The following is a 16,500-nucleotide window of genomic DNA, read 5'->3' on the forward strand; positions in this document are numbered from 1 at the left end:
CATTTGCTTCTCCAGTACATTGTTGCAATATTGGACATTTCTGACAGCTTCAGTTTGACTCATGTCTCCTTCTGATTACCCTGTAACACTCCCATGGTAGTGCCTTTTTTATAGAAGTGGTTTAAGAGGTAAATTTTTTGTCTTTCTTCAATCTGTACTTGTGTTAACTGTACTACTTTTCCATTTTTCTGTAGGATCCAATGATGCCATTGCTCCAGACTTCCCAGCTCAGGCGCTAGGCACAAGGGATGAGGACGTGGCAGACACTGTTAACATTAAACATAAAGAGGGGATCTACAGTAAGAGGGTGGTAACTAAGGCATCCTTGTCAATGGGGGAAAAACACTTTCAGAAAGATAATGCAGGTGACTGGATTGGCTTTGTGTATTCTGTGGCCTTTTTTTTTTCCTGTTCATCTTGAATGAGAGTATTGTCCAGGCTTTCTTTTTTTTCTGCTTTGTTAATGCAAACTTTTCTCCTAGCTGTTTTATTGGATATGTGGAAGAAGGAAAATATAAAATCTTTTAAAATGCTTTAGATTTTTGAAAACTGTAGACTTTATTTTCACTATGGGAAATATATTGCAACTTTTGAAATGAAATAATATCCATTTAAGTATGTTTTAAAGGCTAAAATTCATAGAAAATCTTGATTAAAATGCTTCATGAATATCTGTCAGATGGTACAAACTAATATCTCATAGGTTGGATTCTGCAGGAAAGTGTATGGCTCACATGGTGTTTTAAATTTTTAAAACTTTTGCTGCCAACATCTAAAAATAAGATTTTGGGCTTCCCTTGAGAAGTCGGAATATGTAGTTGCACTCAACTTGTATTCCTCCATGGCAGTTATCGTTGACCCTGAGGCATGGTTGTCCTCTGCAGAGAGGACATACATTCTCCTGTTTGCTTCAGTCCCCACGAGTCTCAGACTCAATCCACTTCATACATCTACCTTGTCAGTCTGGTGACTGTGGGTATTTGAGTTTTCATCCTTGCCCCCAGATATAGGCCCCACTGTTTTATAAAAGATTTTAATCTTTAGGAGTCTGCATGATTTTTTTTCCCTTTGCATCCCTGACATTGTGCTTCTTTAACTGATGCACAGTAGTATTTATTAAATGAAAATTCCAGGAGCCACTGAAAATTCTACATGTATACTTGCGTGTGTTGCTTTGTTGCATTTACAGTTTTTTATTCCTGTGCATAGCTATTAGCCAAATAGGACCTACTGATCCCGGGGCAGTATTCAAACATAGGCTGGCTCTATGTTCCAGTTTTGGCATAGTGTTAATGACTTCATGTGATGTTGTTAATGCTTTTATGAGGAAACCGAATGAAAGGCTGCTTGCTAAAGTGCACACATTTATTCTTCCAGATAACTTTTTGTTGCACTGAAAAGCATTTTGAAGTCTTTTGAAATAAGATAAAAGAAGCACATCTACCAGTTAACATTGAGGCTGCCAAGTAAATAGAAAGGCAAATATTTTTGCAAAGTATAGTTCATAAATGAAAACTCTCATATACTAGCTATATACTAGTGGCAATTTGGTACATATAGATAACCCTGTGATCCCACTGTCAGACAATTGAGAAGGAGGTGGATATGGAAAAATTGACAGGGAACAAAGTGATAGACTAAGGGAACTCCATCAGAAGTCTGCACAATGAACTTACCAAATATAACTCACCTCTAGTTTGCATTTGGTAAGGATGATGTGTGTGAAATAAAGTTGGGCTTTGTTAACTGAGGGACCCCTATAACCTCCCACTTGTTATGGGGGTCTACTGCTACTGTTATTGTTGGTCTATTTCCAGACTTTGCATCCTAAGGAAAAGTCCTCCTATTTCACCGTTGGAGAAGCCCAGCCTCAGAGCCTCTCACTTTAAAGGATTAAGAAGAATAGGGGGAAGATACCTGCTGGGGAAAATTGAATAGTGACTTTTGTGTAATAGCTAAGTGAGCCCATTAAATATATCAGAAGTAAAAATCTCAGTAGAAGGATTGGAATATAAAAGTGAGAAAATCTGTTAGGAAACAGAACATAAAAAGAAGGGAAAAGAAAAAATATGCAAGATTGGCCCCAAAGGGTCAACATCAAAAAACAGGTGTTCCATAGAGATAATAGAGAAGATAGAAAAGAAGGACTCAAAGGACTAATATAGGAATAAATTCCAAAACTGAAGGATATGAATTTCCATGTTAATAGGAACTGTCATGTACGTAAAAATCCACACGAAGGCACATGACCTTGAAATTTCGAAACACTGGCAAGGAAAGAGATTCTGAAAGCTTCCAGGAAGAAAACAGGTACCATATAAAGAAATGCAAATTAGACTGACATTAAGCTTTTCAAAAATAATACATGGAACTAGAAACCAAAGGAGTAATGCCTTGAAATTCTGAGGGAAAATTATTTCACTAAACAAAACGAAGGAGTAGATTTAATATTTGTTAAAGGAAAACATGGGATGGAGGAAATGGGGACGACATAGGAGAGAGGGGAAAGGAATTGCCATTGCAGTGGTGGTACAGAAGATCTAGAACAAGTTCAGATTGAGGACTGCAAGAAAAAGGTCAAGTTGATAGAATACCTTATGTAGTTGACTGTATTTAGAAGAGATTTTCAATTCTATTTACATTTATGAGGATGATGTAGGGATTGGTATATAGAAACATAGCAAATGCAGAAATAGGCAATTATTAACTCCTCAGTAAAAGGAAAACTTTGTAAAGGAAATAAATGTGATTACAGTATACTAGTTGGTTTAACTGTGAATAATAGAAACATAACACAATCACTGAATATTGATTTAATCATCATGACTACTATTTACATAATATATAAACAATGAACATTAATATAGGACTAAAACTTTTCAGAAGATAGATTGAGGGAATATGGGTGTGACAGGAAAGTTCTATAAAAGGTAAATCCATATTGATCATAGAAGGAAATCAAAAATAATTTCTGGAACTAAAAAGGATACAGCAATATAAAGCATGTTATTTGGAAACAAGGATAGTGATACTAGAAGAAATGGCTAAATAAATTGGTGGTATTTGAAAACTGTTGATTTCTGTTATAAGTTTACTGGAACTGTTTGACTTTCAAAACCATTTGTATATGTTATTTTGATTAATTTATAGTTTATTTTGCCTTACCTTCCAAAACATGGAAGAGATGGAAAATGATATATTTGGCAAATACTAACTAAAATAAAGCTAATGGGCAATGTTAATATTGACAAAATAATATTCCAGGCCAAAAAATATTAATATATATTATGAGTTTACCTCGTAAGAACAAAAGGCTCAAATATACCAATGAGATAAAATTTGAGTTTATTTTCTTTTACTCAAACTTCTATGCAGGAAAAATGACAGGAAAATATAGGTAAACCCAACAGTGCATATCTGTCAGAAACTGAGAGACCAGGAAAGAAAATTAAAGTAGACAAGATTTAAAAATGGAATTTAAAATTTGACTTACTATAGAGAACTTTTCATGTTTTAAAGAACACACGGAACACTTAGAAAAATTGATGAAGCTGTTGGTTTTGAAGAATTGATGTTGAAACAGAACAGCTTCTTTGACTACAGTGTAGCTAAATTAGGACTCAACAATAAAAACATGGAATAACAAAACAAAACAAAAATCTGTTTTATGGGTTAAGTAGTAATTGCCCCAAAATTCATGTCCACAGGAAACTTCAGAATGTGATGTTATTTGGAAATAGGGTCTTTGCAGATGTCATTAGTTAAAGATCTCTAGGTTATATCATCCTGGATGTAGGGTGGGCCTTAAATCCAATGATTAGTGTACTTACAAAAAGAGGAGAGGAGGCCATGTGAAGACAGGAGCAGAGACTGGAGTTATGCTGTCCAAAGCCAGGGAGCACTAGGGGTCACTAGAAGCTGGAAGAGACAAAGAAGGATTCTCCCAGATAGACTAGTTCTAAAACATGGTTTTAGAAACTAAATCCAACATTTCCAGTAACCATAGAAACAGTTAGAATAAACTTTGCCATGAAAGCCCTTATATCATGCTTGATATAGGGAGGTAGGAAGATGTAAGAACCAGGACACATGAGACATGACATTTTATCTACAACTCCTGTTTGTTTTACTGAGGGTGTAGTTTCAAATTCAGTCACCCTCTTCAGCTTCAGACTCAGATTCTTCTTCAGCATTTTTGAGCCACTCTACAAACTTTTTCATTTGCTCAAGGATGACACTTTTCCCCTTGGCAGCATGTGCATCTTTATACCACTTCAGAATGGGTTCTTCACTCAGAACTTCAGCTTTATAAAAAAGCACCACTATTTTCTGGAAGACTTTCATGAAATGAATGTTGTTATAGCAATACTCCTGAATCTTCAGTAACAGAGTCAGCTCAGACTGACCTTGAGTTGTAAAGGCAGCAAGGAGAGGGCTGTATTGCTTCAAGCGCTTGATGGCTTGCTCTGCTACAAGCTCCTCTTTTTTGTTCCATTCCACGGTGCTCATTACACTGGACCATACTATTCCGATGACAACTGGTTCTGGGATGTTGTTTTTTTTCATCTCCTCCTTGACATACAAAATTTTATCCTTAAATGGATCACCACGGGACATCTGTTCTCGAAGTTCTTTCTGGAGTTCCTTACGAGCTCCTATGGTTTGCTGATTCCAAACATACTCTGGAAGCTCTTTCAAGCCTGCCTCAGTAAAATACTTTGTGAAGTGTTCAATGCTTTGTTTATTGGCAGGAAAAAGTTCCATCAGTCTGTTATCCATGCTCACTTTCCAAAGACTTGGAGCTACTGCATTGATATCTTTTTCATTTATCCATGATTTAAAGAGCTTTACAGCAAAAGCTGCTGAAACCCCTTCTTTAACCAAATTCTCATTATAAAGGCTATTAAGAATGGATGCATTAAGTGTTCCATTAGCCAGAAGAACACCGGTCAACATAGCCAGCTTGTTCCTCTCCGACTCTGAAAAACCCTTTAAGAACAGCAGCAGCTTTTTAACTTCATCTTCAAAACCTTTCTCCAGGTATTTGTAGCACCTGATTAACTTGTTAAAAACCTGAGCAAATGCTTACATGGTCTCTAGGTCTTCTTGTGCTGCGAACACACAGACATCTGTACACATCATGTCATCTGCCAGTGTACCACCTGGGGCCAGCATTCCACCGGCCACCAGAATGTCAAAGAGTGTTTCTGCATATCGGCAGTAATCAAGTTTTGCTCCAGAAGCATCAAGAAACTTTGCTGCTGCTTCCAAATCAGTACCAGTTTCAGTTAAGCCTTGAATAATGCAGTCTTGAAACTGAGTAGAGTCAAACCTCTCTTTTTCATCTCTTTTTCTGGTTTTAAAAGGCTGGCCTGATAGCGTTGCCTTTTGCTGCTTTTGATTATTCATAACAGACATCCGAATTTAAGGCAAAGAGAAAAGAGCCAGAAATCCCGGAGGTGGCGGCAACTGCGGTGGTGTCTCCTCTGCCACAGGAATATTCTTTACAGCAGTTTTCGTAATAGCTCCAAACTGGCAATTACCCAGATGCCATTATTTTTATATTTATTATGCCATTATTTTTCCAGTAGTATGAGTGAATTGTAGCATAATGACACTGTTGAATAGTAACCAGTAAATGAGACTGAGTAAAAGACAAATACATGTTTTAACACTTAACGAATCTTACAAATATAATGTAAGAGAAGAAAGCAAGACATAAAGTCTATGTGCTGTATTATTCCATTTATATAAAGTTCAGAAATATAAGTAATTTGTTGCATTTAAAATGGGGTGTTATGCTCAGCCTGGGGGAGATTGAAAGAATGAGGGGAGAGCATGTAGGGTTCTAGGCAGATTTTTTTTTTAAACGTGGGTACATGTTCACTTTTTACCAATTCACTGGGTTCTCTGTGCATTTTTTGATACATGTCTTCCGATACATAATGCAAAAGATTTTTTTAAGATACTTTTTTGAAAAACAACAAAAAATAAGTACTTAGAAATGAATCTAACAAAGGACATGCAAAACTAATGTAGAGAAAATGATAAAGCTTCATTGAAATATATTAAGGAAGACTTAAATAAATTCAATGAATCACTACTCAAAATTCCAGTAGAATTTTTCATGGAACTTGACAGGCTGATTCCAAAATTTTTTGGAAAATCAAAAAGTATATTTAAAGAATAAGGTAAGAGAACTTGCCATACCGGACGTCAAAAGACTTATGTGTGTGTGTGTGTGTGTGTGTTTGTGTATATACATATATAAAATTTATATATAATTTATATATATATAAAATATATATATTTAAGACCTCACTTGCAAAGGAATAAACAAAGAAAAGTGGAACAACATGTTGACCCAGAAACACACCCATGAATGTGGAAACTAATATATAACACAGATGACATAACAATCCTGGAGAAAGGGTGAACTATTCAATAGTGTTTGGGCCATTGATTATATATGTAAGAAAAAATAAAATCAGATAGATCCCTGCTGCACACTAAACAAAAATGTAGTCCAAATGATATTAAATGTAAAAAGGAAAACTTAAGCTTTTAGAATTTAGATGACTATCCTTTGACCATGAAATAATGATTTCTTAAAGAAGACACACAAAGCACAGACCATGAAGGAAAAAGAAAGTAAGTGGCATTATTAAAATGAAAAATGTTGTGCACCGAAAGCCATCATAAATAATTCAAAGACAAGACACAGACTGAGAGAAGATATTTGAAACTCATACAACCTACAAAGAAATTTTATAGTAATGTTCATTGTAATGCTTTTCAATATTAAAAAATTAGAAATAGCCTAAAGTTTATCAACAGGTGAAAATTGATATATTAATTCCATAGAATTCTACATAACACTGAGAATGAGTTAATTAGAGTCACTAAGAGTAAATCCCCCAATCGTAATACTGAGTGTAAAAGGCAAGTTACTTAAAGGTACACAGAGTATTATACCCTTTATATAAAGTTTAAAGACATGCAAAACAATCCAGTACCTTGTTGACCAATACATGCAGCACTGTATAGTAAAAAGTTCAAGAACATCCTTGAGATTGACGAACTCTAAATTGAGCTTAAGGTTGCTACTGAAAAGAGAGAATGGTATCATTGAGGCTTTACACAGGGTATCATTATCATTATATCATTATATCTGTAATGTTTTATCTTATTTCTTAAGCTCTATAGTAGACACATTGGTGTTCATTATGTTGTTTTTAGTAATCTCTATTGCCTTTCTGACTGCTCTGTTGAAAAATATTCATGCTTAGAGATAGGAAGTGAATCTCTTGTCAATCCATTGTAAAAAACATAACCATATTAACTGCTTGATAACTGTATCCTAGTTGTTGTATTGGTGATTTTTAATTTATTTACCAACATTATTATTTTGCACTTGAGTTTTCTCATACAATAAAAAAGAAAAGAGCTGATTTTAAAAGACCAATAAGGTAGATAAATCTCTAGCAAGTATGACCAAGAAAAACAGAAAGAAAATAGAAAGCATTAGACAAATTTAACCTCAGGAGATTTTAAAAAATTATATGAGTATAATATATAAAATCTAGATGATATAGATGCTTTTCTAGGATTATATGAAATATCAAAATTTGCCCCCTAAGTGACAAAAATTTTGAATAGGCTTGTTCAGATGTACTTTACTACTTTGAAAGATACCTGATCTGGATTTTTTTTTTTTTAACTGTTGCATCAAATCAGCAAAGAACAGATTTTGTTTAAAGTGATTGTACACAGAAAAATATGGAAAACTTTCCAAACCCCCCAAAACTGTCATATGTTATAAAGTCCTTAAAACTGTCACAGCTTTTACATGGTTGAGCCTAAGAGATGCTATTTTCCTGATATATAAAGAGGTTTTTGTTTTTGTTTTTGTTTGGGGTGGAGGGGGTGGATTACTTGCTTGTGTTATCTTTTCCTTCTCCCTGGGATCAAATGACATCATTATTCCAGATGCTCAAGTTCAAGTTCTCATCACTGGGGATGAGGACCTCTCAGACAAAAACCAAAAAAAGGAGATCTACAGTAAAAGGGCAGTGACCGAGGCTGCTCGATCTGAAGAAAAAGAATCCTTGCAGAAAGACACTACAGGTAGTGGAACTGTAGAATTATCTGCCTATTGTTCTATTCTGGCCTTCTAAAATGAATATAAATAGAAAAGTATTATATATTCTTGCTTTCTTCAACCCTCCCTCTTCTTCATATGTGAAATAGGATGTTAGCTGCAACTCTTGGTATACACTGGCAGGTAAAACTAACATTTTTAAAGCTCTTTGAGATATTTTTGGAGAACTTTGTGAATATTGTACACAAATTAATCTCATTGCCAGAAATTCACATAATGGACTTTTTAAAACTCTACTGATAAAAATATTTGTTGCCATGAGATGCTAATTCTCTAATAAAATTGTTTTACATAGGCCTTTGTTCTTCAGGAATTTAGCTTGTTTACTTCCTAACTACCCACCCAGTTAATTTACTTCGGTAGGACTGTGCTGATTAAAAATGCCTGTAAAAGTGTGTTCAGTTTAGGATAGTTTTGGCTCTGAGAGATGAAAACAAAAACAAAATGACATTGGCTTAAAGAAGACAGAAAAGAGTATCAGGGAACAAAGCTCTTTCTCTCCTGTTGCTTCAACATTTTAGCCTCCATTCTCACGCTGTAGTTATCAGACACGTATTCCAGCCAGCAAAAAGGGAAAAAAAGGAAAAAGAAAAAAGTGTATTTCTTCCTTTAAATACTTCTCAAAAGTTAAATGTACCATTCCCCTTCCATCCTATTGGCCAGACTTATTCACACGGTCACACCAACCTATGTTGCCAGGGAGGCTGGGAAATATAATCTCTATTATGGTATGCCCAGCTAAGTCAGGTTCTATTTTAGAGGAAAAGGAAAATGGATTTCGGAGGACAGCTGGTAGTCTGCCACAAGTATAAATAAAAACATAGTTTGGAGTATAATTAGCCACTTCTGTTTTTTTGTGTATTGCTTCTTTTTCAGAAGTTATATTGTATTCTGGGCAATATTGTATTTGAAAATTTACCCGCTTTTTTGCTGTTTTTAAACGAATGCTTCAGAAAAAGTTTTGATCATGTTAATCTCCTCATCAGAAAGTTTTCATTGCCCTTGAAAATAAAAACTAGGACTTCGCTGGTGGTGCAATGGTTAAGAATCCGCCTGCCAATGCAGGGGACACGGGTTCCAGCCCTCCTGTGCTCCGCAACAAGAGAAGCCACCGCAATGAGAAGCCCGCGCACCACAACGAAGAGTAGCCCCGCTCGCCGCAACTAGAGAAACCCGCGCGCAGCAATGAGCACCCAGTGCAACCAAATAAATAAATAAATAAATAAATTTATTAAAAAAAAAAAAAAAAATGAAAACTAAACTTTTTAAGCCTAGTCTTTCAGAACAGTAGAATGGGCTCCCAAAGAACTTTTCAAGTGCTAATTTTTCTCTCTTTTCCTTACAAATTCTATAATCTAATAAATTATATACTTGCACTGTTTCTTAGATGTTCAGTTGCTTTCCTGATTCCATTTTTTTCATATGTATTCACCTTTGCCCAAAATGCTTTTCTCTTTCCATCTCAGTTTTCTTTTGTTTTAAACATCTTTATTGGAGTATAATTGCTTTATTGTTAGTTTCTGCTTTATAACAAAGTGAATCAGCTATACATATACATATATCCCCATATCTCCTCCCTCTTGCGTCTCCCTCCCACCCTCCCTATCCTACCGCTCTAGGTGGTCACACCGCACTGAGCTGATCTCCCTGGGCTATGTGGCTGCTTCCCACTATTTTACATTTGGTAGTATATAAGTCCATGCCACTCTCTCACTTCGTCCCAGCTTACCCTTCCCCCTCCCCGTGTCATCACGTCTGTTCTCTACGTCTGCGTCTTTATTCCTGTCCTGCAACCATCTCACTGTTTATCCAGTGTAACTCTCTTCTCACACTAGTAGATGCTTGAGAGGTATTTTAAAATAATTTTTGTCAGCTTCCTGTCTGAATCTTGATTTCCCTCTCTTAGGTTCCAGTGCTGCTGCTGCTTCAGAGCAGTCAGCTCAACTACAAGACACGAAGATTGATAATCTACCAGACACTAAAGCCATTAAACAGGAAGAGGAGATCCACAGTAAGAGGACAGTTCCTAAGGAAGCCTGGCCCGAAGAGAAGAAATCCTTGCAAATAGATATTGCAGGTAATGGGGAGTGGGGTAGGGGGTGTGAGAGAGAGAGAGCATGCACAAGCAAACGCCTGTGTCTACGTGTTTCCACTTAATTCTGATGAGACTATAGTCTCACAATTTAAACAGAGTTCCATTTTTTTATTTTTTGCTTTCTTATGCGTATCACTTCAGTGCTTCTTTGTCTGTGTGGATGTATGTATTTATTTGTAAGATAATTGTTACTTCTGGGAAAAGACACTGGCAATTTAGAAACAAAATTACAATGAAATACCCAAGGCTGATAGTATTAGAAGTGAAGTATCATGTCTCAACACTGAAACAGGGGAAAGCTTAAGGCATTCCAGATGACTGTGACAAAGACAGAAAGAATCTCAATACAAACTTTAAAAAAATTACAATAAAAAAGACCCAAGATCAAATCTATTTATGTTTACCCATGGCCCCCTTTTTCTAATAACATAAAAGAAAAGTGTATAGGACACAAGCCGTTACTACCTAGCTGTCAAACTTTATGTCTTAGAGGAATATAGAACAGTATCCAGATAAGAAAAGAAAGGAGTCAAGAAGCTAATCTAGCGATACTGTATTTTGAAAATAGTCCTCGTGCAGCTGCTAACATCAAGAATGTATTAGATGGATGATTTTCCATAAGGCCACCAAGACTACACAGTGGGAAAAGAATAGTCTCTTCAACAAATGGTGTTGGAAAACTGGATATCCACATGCAGAAGAATTAATTTGGACCATTACCTTTTACCATATACAAAATTAACTCAAAATGGATCAAAGATCCAAACAGAAGAGCTAAAATTATAAAACTCTTAGAAGAAAACATGGGGGGAAAGCTTCATGACATTGGATTTGGCAATGATTTCGTGGATATGACACCAACAGTATAGGCAACAAAAGCAAAAATAAATAAATTATACTATATCAGAATTTAAAACTCTGCTTCAAAGGACACAATCAACAGAGTTAAAAGACAACCTGTGGAATAGGAGAAAATATTTGCAAATCATGATAAGTGATCAATATCCAGATTATATATGGAACTTCTAAAACTCAACAACAAAGAAACCCAATTTAAAAATGGGTAAAGAACTCGAACAAGTATGTGAAAAGATGCTTAATGTCACTAATCATCAGAGAAATGCAAATCAAAACCACAATGAGATACTACTGCACACCTATTAGGATGGGTACTATCAAAAGAACAGAAAATAACAATTGTTGACAAGGATGCAGAGAAATTGGAACCCTTGTGCACTGTTGGTGGAAATATAAAATGGCACAGCCATTATGGAAAACAGTATGGAGGTTCCTAAAAAATTAAAAATAGAATGACGATATGATACAGCAATCCCACTTCTGGGTGTATATCCAAAGGAATTCAAAGCAGGATCTCAGAGATATCTGCACACCCATGTTCATTGCAGCATTACTCACAGTAATCAAGATATGTCCATCAGCAGATGAATGGATAAATATAATGTGATATATATACAATAGAATGTTATGCAGCCTTAAAAGAAGAAAATCCTGTCACATGCTATAACATAGGTGAATCTCAAGGACCTTGTGCTGAGTGAAATAAGCCAGTCACAAAAAGATAAACACTGTATATTCCACCTACATGAAGTATCTGAAATAGTGAAAATCATAGAAACAAAGTAGAAAAGTGGCTGCCAACGGCCTGGGAGAGAAAGGAGGGGGAATTCATGTTTATTGGGTATAGAGTTTCAGTGTTGCAAGATGAAGATGTTCTAGAGATCTGTTGTGCGACAGTGTGAGCATATTTAACGCTGCTGAACTGTATGCTTAAAAATTGGTTAAGATAGTAAATTTAACCTTCTGTGTTTATCACACACAAAACAGAATGTGTAAGGTGAAAAAACAACATTGCAACTCTGCAGTGGGTAGTCTAGGAGACGTAGCTTGGAAAAGAAAGATGGAAATATAACCTGCAGAAGCATACTCTAGCCCAGGCCGCACAGAGGAGGTGAGCGGCGGGCCGGCGATCGAGAGAAACTTCATCTGCAGCTCCCTATCGCTCCCCATTCCTCACGTTACCGCCTGAACCATCCCCCCACCCCCCACCCCCGTCTGTGGAAAAATTGTCTTCCATGACACCGGTCCCTGGTGCCAAAAAGGTTGGGGACCGCTGCCCTAGAGGACCCTCAAGGAGAAATGGATAATACAGAACACTAGGGAACTTGAACACACATACTTAGCCCATGACAGACCATAGAAATGAAATTAGAAAAAAAAAAAAAGCAGATTTAGAGAAACATCTGGAAATAATGAGGTTGATGTATATAAATGTTTGTATGCTTTAAAAAAAAAATCTTTCAAATGCTCGTAGAACATTTTTTTTAAACAGCTTTTTTGATATGTAATGCACATATATAATGCTCCCACTTAAAGTGTACCATTTAATGATTTTTACCCTATTCACAGATATGTGCAACCATCAACACAGTTGATTTTAGAACATTTTTATCACCTCAGAAAGAAACCCTATACCCCTTAGCTATCACCCCTCTATTTCCTCATCACCCACCTCCCCGCAAGCCCTAAGTCAACCACTGATCTACTTTGTCTCTATTATAAATTTTCCTATTCTAGACCTTAATACAAATGGAATCATTTAATGTGTGGACTTTTGTGACTGGCTTCTCTTAACTCATCATGATGTTTTCAGGTTCATCCAAGTTAGGGCTTGTATCATTATTTTATTCCTTCTAATGGCTCAATAATATTTCATCGTATGTATGTATCACATTTTGTTTATCTGTTTGTTGGTGGACATTTGGTTGTTTCCACCTTTTGGCTACTATGAATAATGCTTTTATAAAATAATGATTTTATATTTATAAAATATAAATGCTTTTATATTCATGTACAGGGTTTTATATGGACAGTATGTTTTCATTTGTCTTGGGTATGTACCCAGGAGTGGAATTCCTAGATCATGTGATAACTTTATATTTAATCATTTGAGGAGTTATCAGACTGTTTGCCAAAGTGGCTGCACCATTTTACATTCCCAGTAGCAATGTGTGAGGATTTCAATTTCTCTACAAACTCACCAACACTTATTATCTGACTTTTTCATTGGATCTATTCTAGTGGATGTGAATTTGTATCTCATTTTGCTTTTGATTTGCATTTGCCTCATGATTATGATGTTGAACATCTTTCTGTGTGCTTATTGGCCAGTTGTGTGTTATCCTTGGAGAAATGTGTATTCAGATCCTGGCCTGGTTTTTATTTGGGCTATTTCTCTTTTTTATTGAGTTTTAAGAGTTCTATGTATTCTAGGTACACATTCTTATCAAAATTTTGATTTTGATATATTCTCTCATTCTGTGAGTTAAAATTGGGAAGTATGAGTCCTCCAACATTACCTTATTTTTCATGATTGTCTTGGCTATTCTGGGTCCTTGACAATTCCATATGCTTGCAAAATTTCTACTAAGAAATCAGCTAGGATTCTGATAGGGATTGTGTTGAATCTGTGATCAGTTTGGTGAGAATTGCTTTCTTAACAGTAAGTCCATGGACTTGGGATGTTTTATTTAGATAGATATTTATTTAATTAGATGTTTATTTATTTATTTAGATGTTTATTTGTTTATTTAGATATTTATTTAGATATTCTTTAATTTCTTGCAGTAATTTTTTGTAGCTTTCAGAGTAGAAGTTTTTCTCTTCTTATGTTAAATTTACATTAATATTTTAATTTTTTTGAGGCTGTTGTGAACAGAATGGTTTCCTTTTGCTTTTCTTTTTGTTATTGGCTGTGCTGCTTGACTTGAGGGATCTTAGTTCCCCAACCAGGGATCTAACTTATGCCCTCTTGCAGTGGAATTGCAGAGTCCTAACCACTGGACTGCCAGAGAATTCCCCCAGAATGGTTTTCTTAATTTCATTTTCAGTTTGTTAATTGCAAGTATATAATAATACAATTGATTTTTTTAATATTTAACTTTTATCCTGCAACGATGCTGAACTCGTTTATTAGTTCTAAATGGTGAATGGGATTGTTTGCTTAATTTGTCTTTCTTATCTTTTGTTGTTAGTATGTAGAAATGCAGCAGATTTCTGTGTATTAATTTCATATCCTGAAACTTTAGCGAATTCTTTGATGAGCTCTAGTAGTTTTCTGGTAGCAGCTTTAGGATTTTATAGTATCATGTCATCTGTAAAAACTGACAGTTTTACTTCTTCCTTTCCAATTTGGATTCGTTTTATTTCTTTTTCTTCTCTGCTTGCCGTGACTAGGACCTTCAAAACTATGTTGAAAAAAAGTGGCGAGAGTGGACATCCTTGTCTTGTTCCTGATCTTAGGGGAAATGCTTTCAGCTTTTCACCATTGAGTATAATGTTAGCTGTGGGTTTGTCATATATGGCCTTTATTGTGTTGAGGTATGTTCTCTCTGTGCCCACTTTCTAGAGAGTTTTTATCATAAATGTGTGTTGAAATTTGTCAAAAGCTTTTTCTGCATCTATTGAGATGATCATATGTTTTTTTTCTTAATAAGTTTATTTTATTTATTTATTTTTGGCTGTGTTGGGTCTTCATTACCGTGTGCGGGCTTTCTCTAGTTGCAATGAGCGGAGGCTACTCTTTGTTGCGGTGTGCGGGCTTCTCATTGCGGTGGCTTCTCTTTGTTGCGGAGCACAGGCTCTAGGCGCACAGGCTTCAGTAGTTGTAGCACGCGGGCTCAGTAGTTGTGGCTCACAGGCTCTAGAGCACAGGCTCAGCAGTTGTGGCACACGGGCTTAGTTGCTTCGCAGCATGTGGCATCTTCCCGGACCAGGGCTCCAATCCGTGTCCCCTGCAATGGCAGGTGGATTCTTAACCACGGTGCCACCAGGGAAGCCCGATCATATGGTTTTTATTCTTCAGTTTGTTAATGTGGTGTATCACACTGGTTCATTTGCAGATATTGAAAAATCCTTGCATCCCTGGGATGAATCGCACGTGATCATGGTGTATGATCCTTTTAATTTATTAGAGGATTCGGTTTGCTAGTATTTTGTTGAGGATTTTTGCATCTATGTTCATCAGTGGTATTGGTCTGTAGTTTTCTTTTGTGTAATATCTTTGTCTGGTTTTGGTATCAGGGTGATGGTGGCCTCCTAGAATGAGTTCAGAAGTTTTCTTTCCTCTGCAAACTCTTGGAACAGTTTCAGAAGGATGGGTGTTGACTCTTCTCGATGTTTGGTAGAATTCACCTGTGAAGCCATTTGGTCCTGGACTTTTCTTTGTTGGGAATTTTTAAATTGCTGATTCAATTTCAGTTCTGGTAATTGGTCTGTTCATATTTTCTGTGTCTTCCTGATTCAGTCTTGGGAGGTTGTACCTTTCTAAGAATTCATCAGTTCCTTCTAGGTTGTCCGTTTTATTGGCGTGTAGTTGCTCATAGTAGTCTTTTGTGATCCTTTGTATTTCTGTGGTGTCGGTTGTAACTTCTCCTTTTTCATTTCTGATTTTATTGATTGGGGCCCTCTCCCTTTTTTTCTTTATGAGTCTTCCTAAAGGTTTATCAATTTTGTTTATATTTTCAAAGGGCCTGCTTTTAGTTTCATTGATCTTTCCTATTGTTTTTTTAGTCTCTATTTCATTTATTTCTGCTCTGATATTTATGATTTCTTTCCTTCTACTAACTTTGGTTTTTATTTATTCTTGTTTCTCTACTTGCTTTAGATGTAAGTTTAGGTTGTTAATTTCAGATTTTTCTTGTTTCCTGAGGTAAGTCTGTATCACTATAAACTTCCCTCTTAGAACTGCTTTTTCTGCGTCCCATAGGTCTTGGATCATCGTGCTTTCGTTTTCATTTGTCTCTAGGTAGTTTTTGATTTCCTCTTTGATTTCTTCAGTGATCCATTGTTTGTTTAGTAGCATATTGTTTAGCCTTCACGTGTTGTGCTTTTTGCAGGGTTTTTTTTCTTGTAGTTGATTTCTAGTTCCATAGAGTTGCGGTTGGAAAAGAAGCTTGATATGATTTCAGTTTTCTTAAATTTACCAAGGCTTGTTTTGTGGCCTAACATGTGATCTATCCTGGAGAATGTTCCATGTGCACTTGAAAAGAATGTGTATTCTGCTGCTTTTGGGTGGAATGCTCTATAAATATCAGTTAAGTCCCTTTGGTCTAATGTGTTATTTAAGGCCTGTGTTTCCTTATTGATTTTCTCTCTGGATGATCTGTCCATTGACGTAAGTCAGGTGTTAAAGTCCCTTACTATTATTGTGCTACTGTTGATTTCT

General features: G+C 35.9%; 2 protein-coding genes across 3 annotated transcripts in view; one reads left to right on the top strand and one right to left on the bottom strand.

Moving 5' to 3' along the window:
- The window catches only part of ALMS1 (ALMS1 centrosome and basal body associated protein), a 223,286-nt gene that overhangs the window by 158,733 nt on the left and 48,053 nt on the right, over window positions 1–16,500 (top strand). For both annotated transcript variants that reach the window (XM_061168580.1, XM_061168579.1), the window contains 3 exons: window positions 195–365; window positions 7,990–8,127; window positions 10,068–10,238. In XM_061168580.1, the coding sequence (XP_061024563.1) occupies window positions 195–365; window positions 7,990–8,127; window positions 10,068–10,238 (480 nt within the window). The remainder of the gene's footprint in view (window positions 1–194; window positions 366–7,989; window positions 8,128–10,067; window positions 10,239–16,500) is intronic.
- LOC133105099 (eIF5-mimic protein 2-like) lies at window positions 4,099–5,424 on the bottom strand. Its single transcript, XM_061211034.1, is given in 1 exon segment — window positions 4,099–5,424. A coding segment is annotated over 1 exon segment (1,269 nt). The 5' UTR covers window positions 5,419–5,424; the 3' UTR covers window positions 4,099–4,149.

This window comes from Eubalaena glacialis, chromosome 14, assembly GCF_028564815.1.
Source record: "Eubalaena glacialis isolate mEubGla1 chromosome 14, mEubGla1.1.hap2.+ XY, whole genome shotgun sequence".
Taxonomy (NCBI): Eukaryota; Metazoa; Chordata; class Mammalia; order Artiodactyla; family Balaenidae; genus Eubalaena; species Eubalaena glacialis.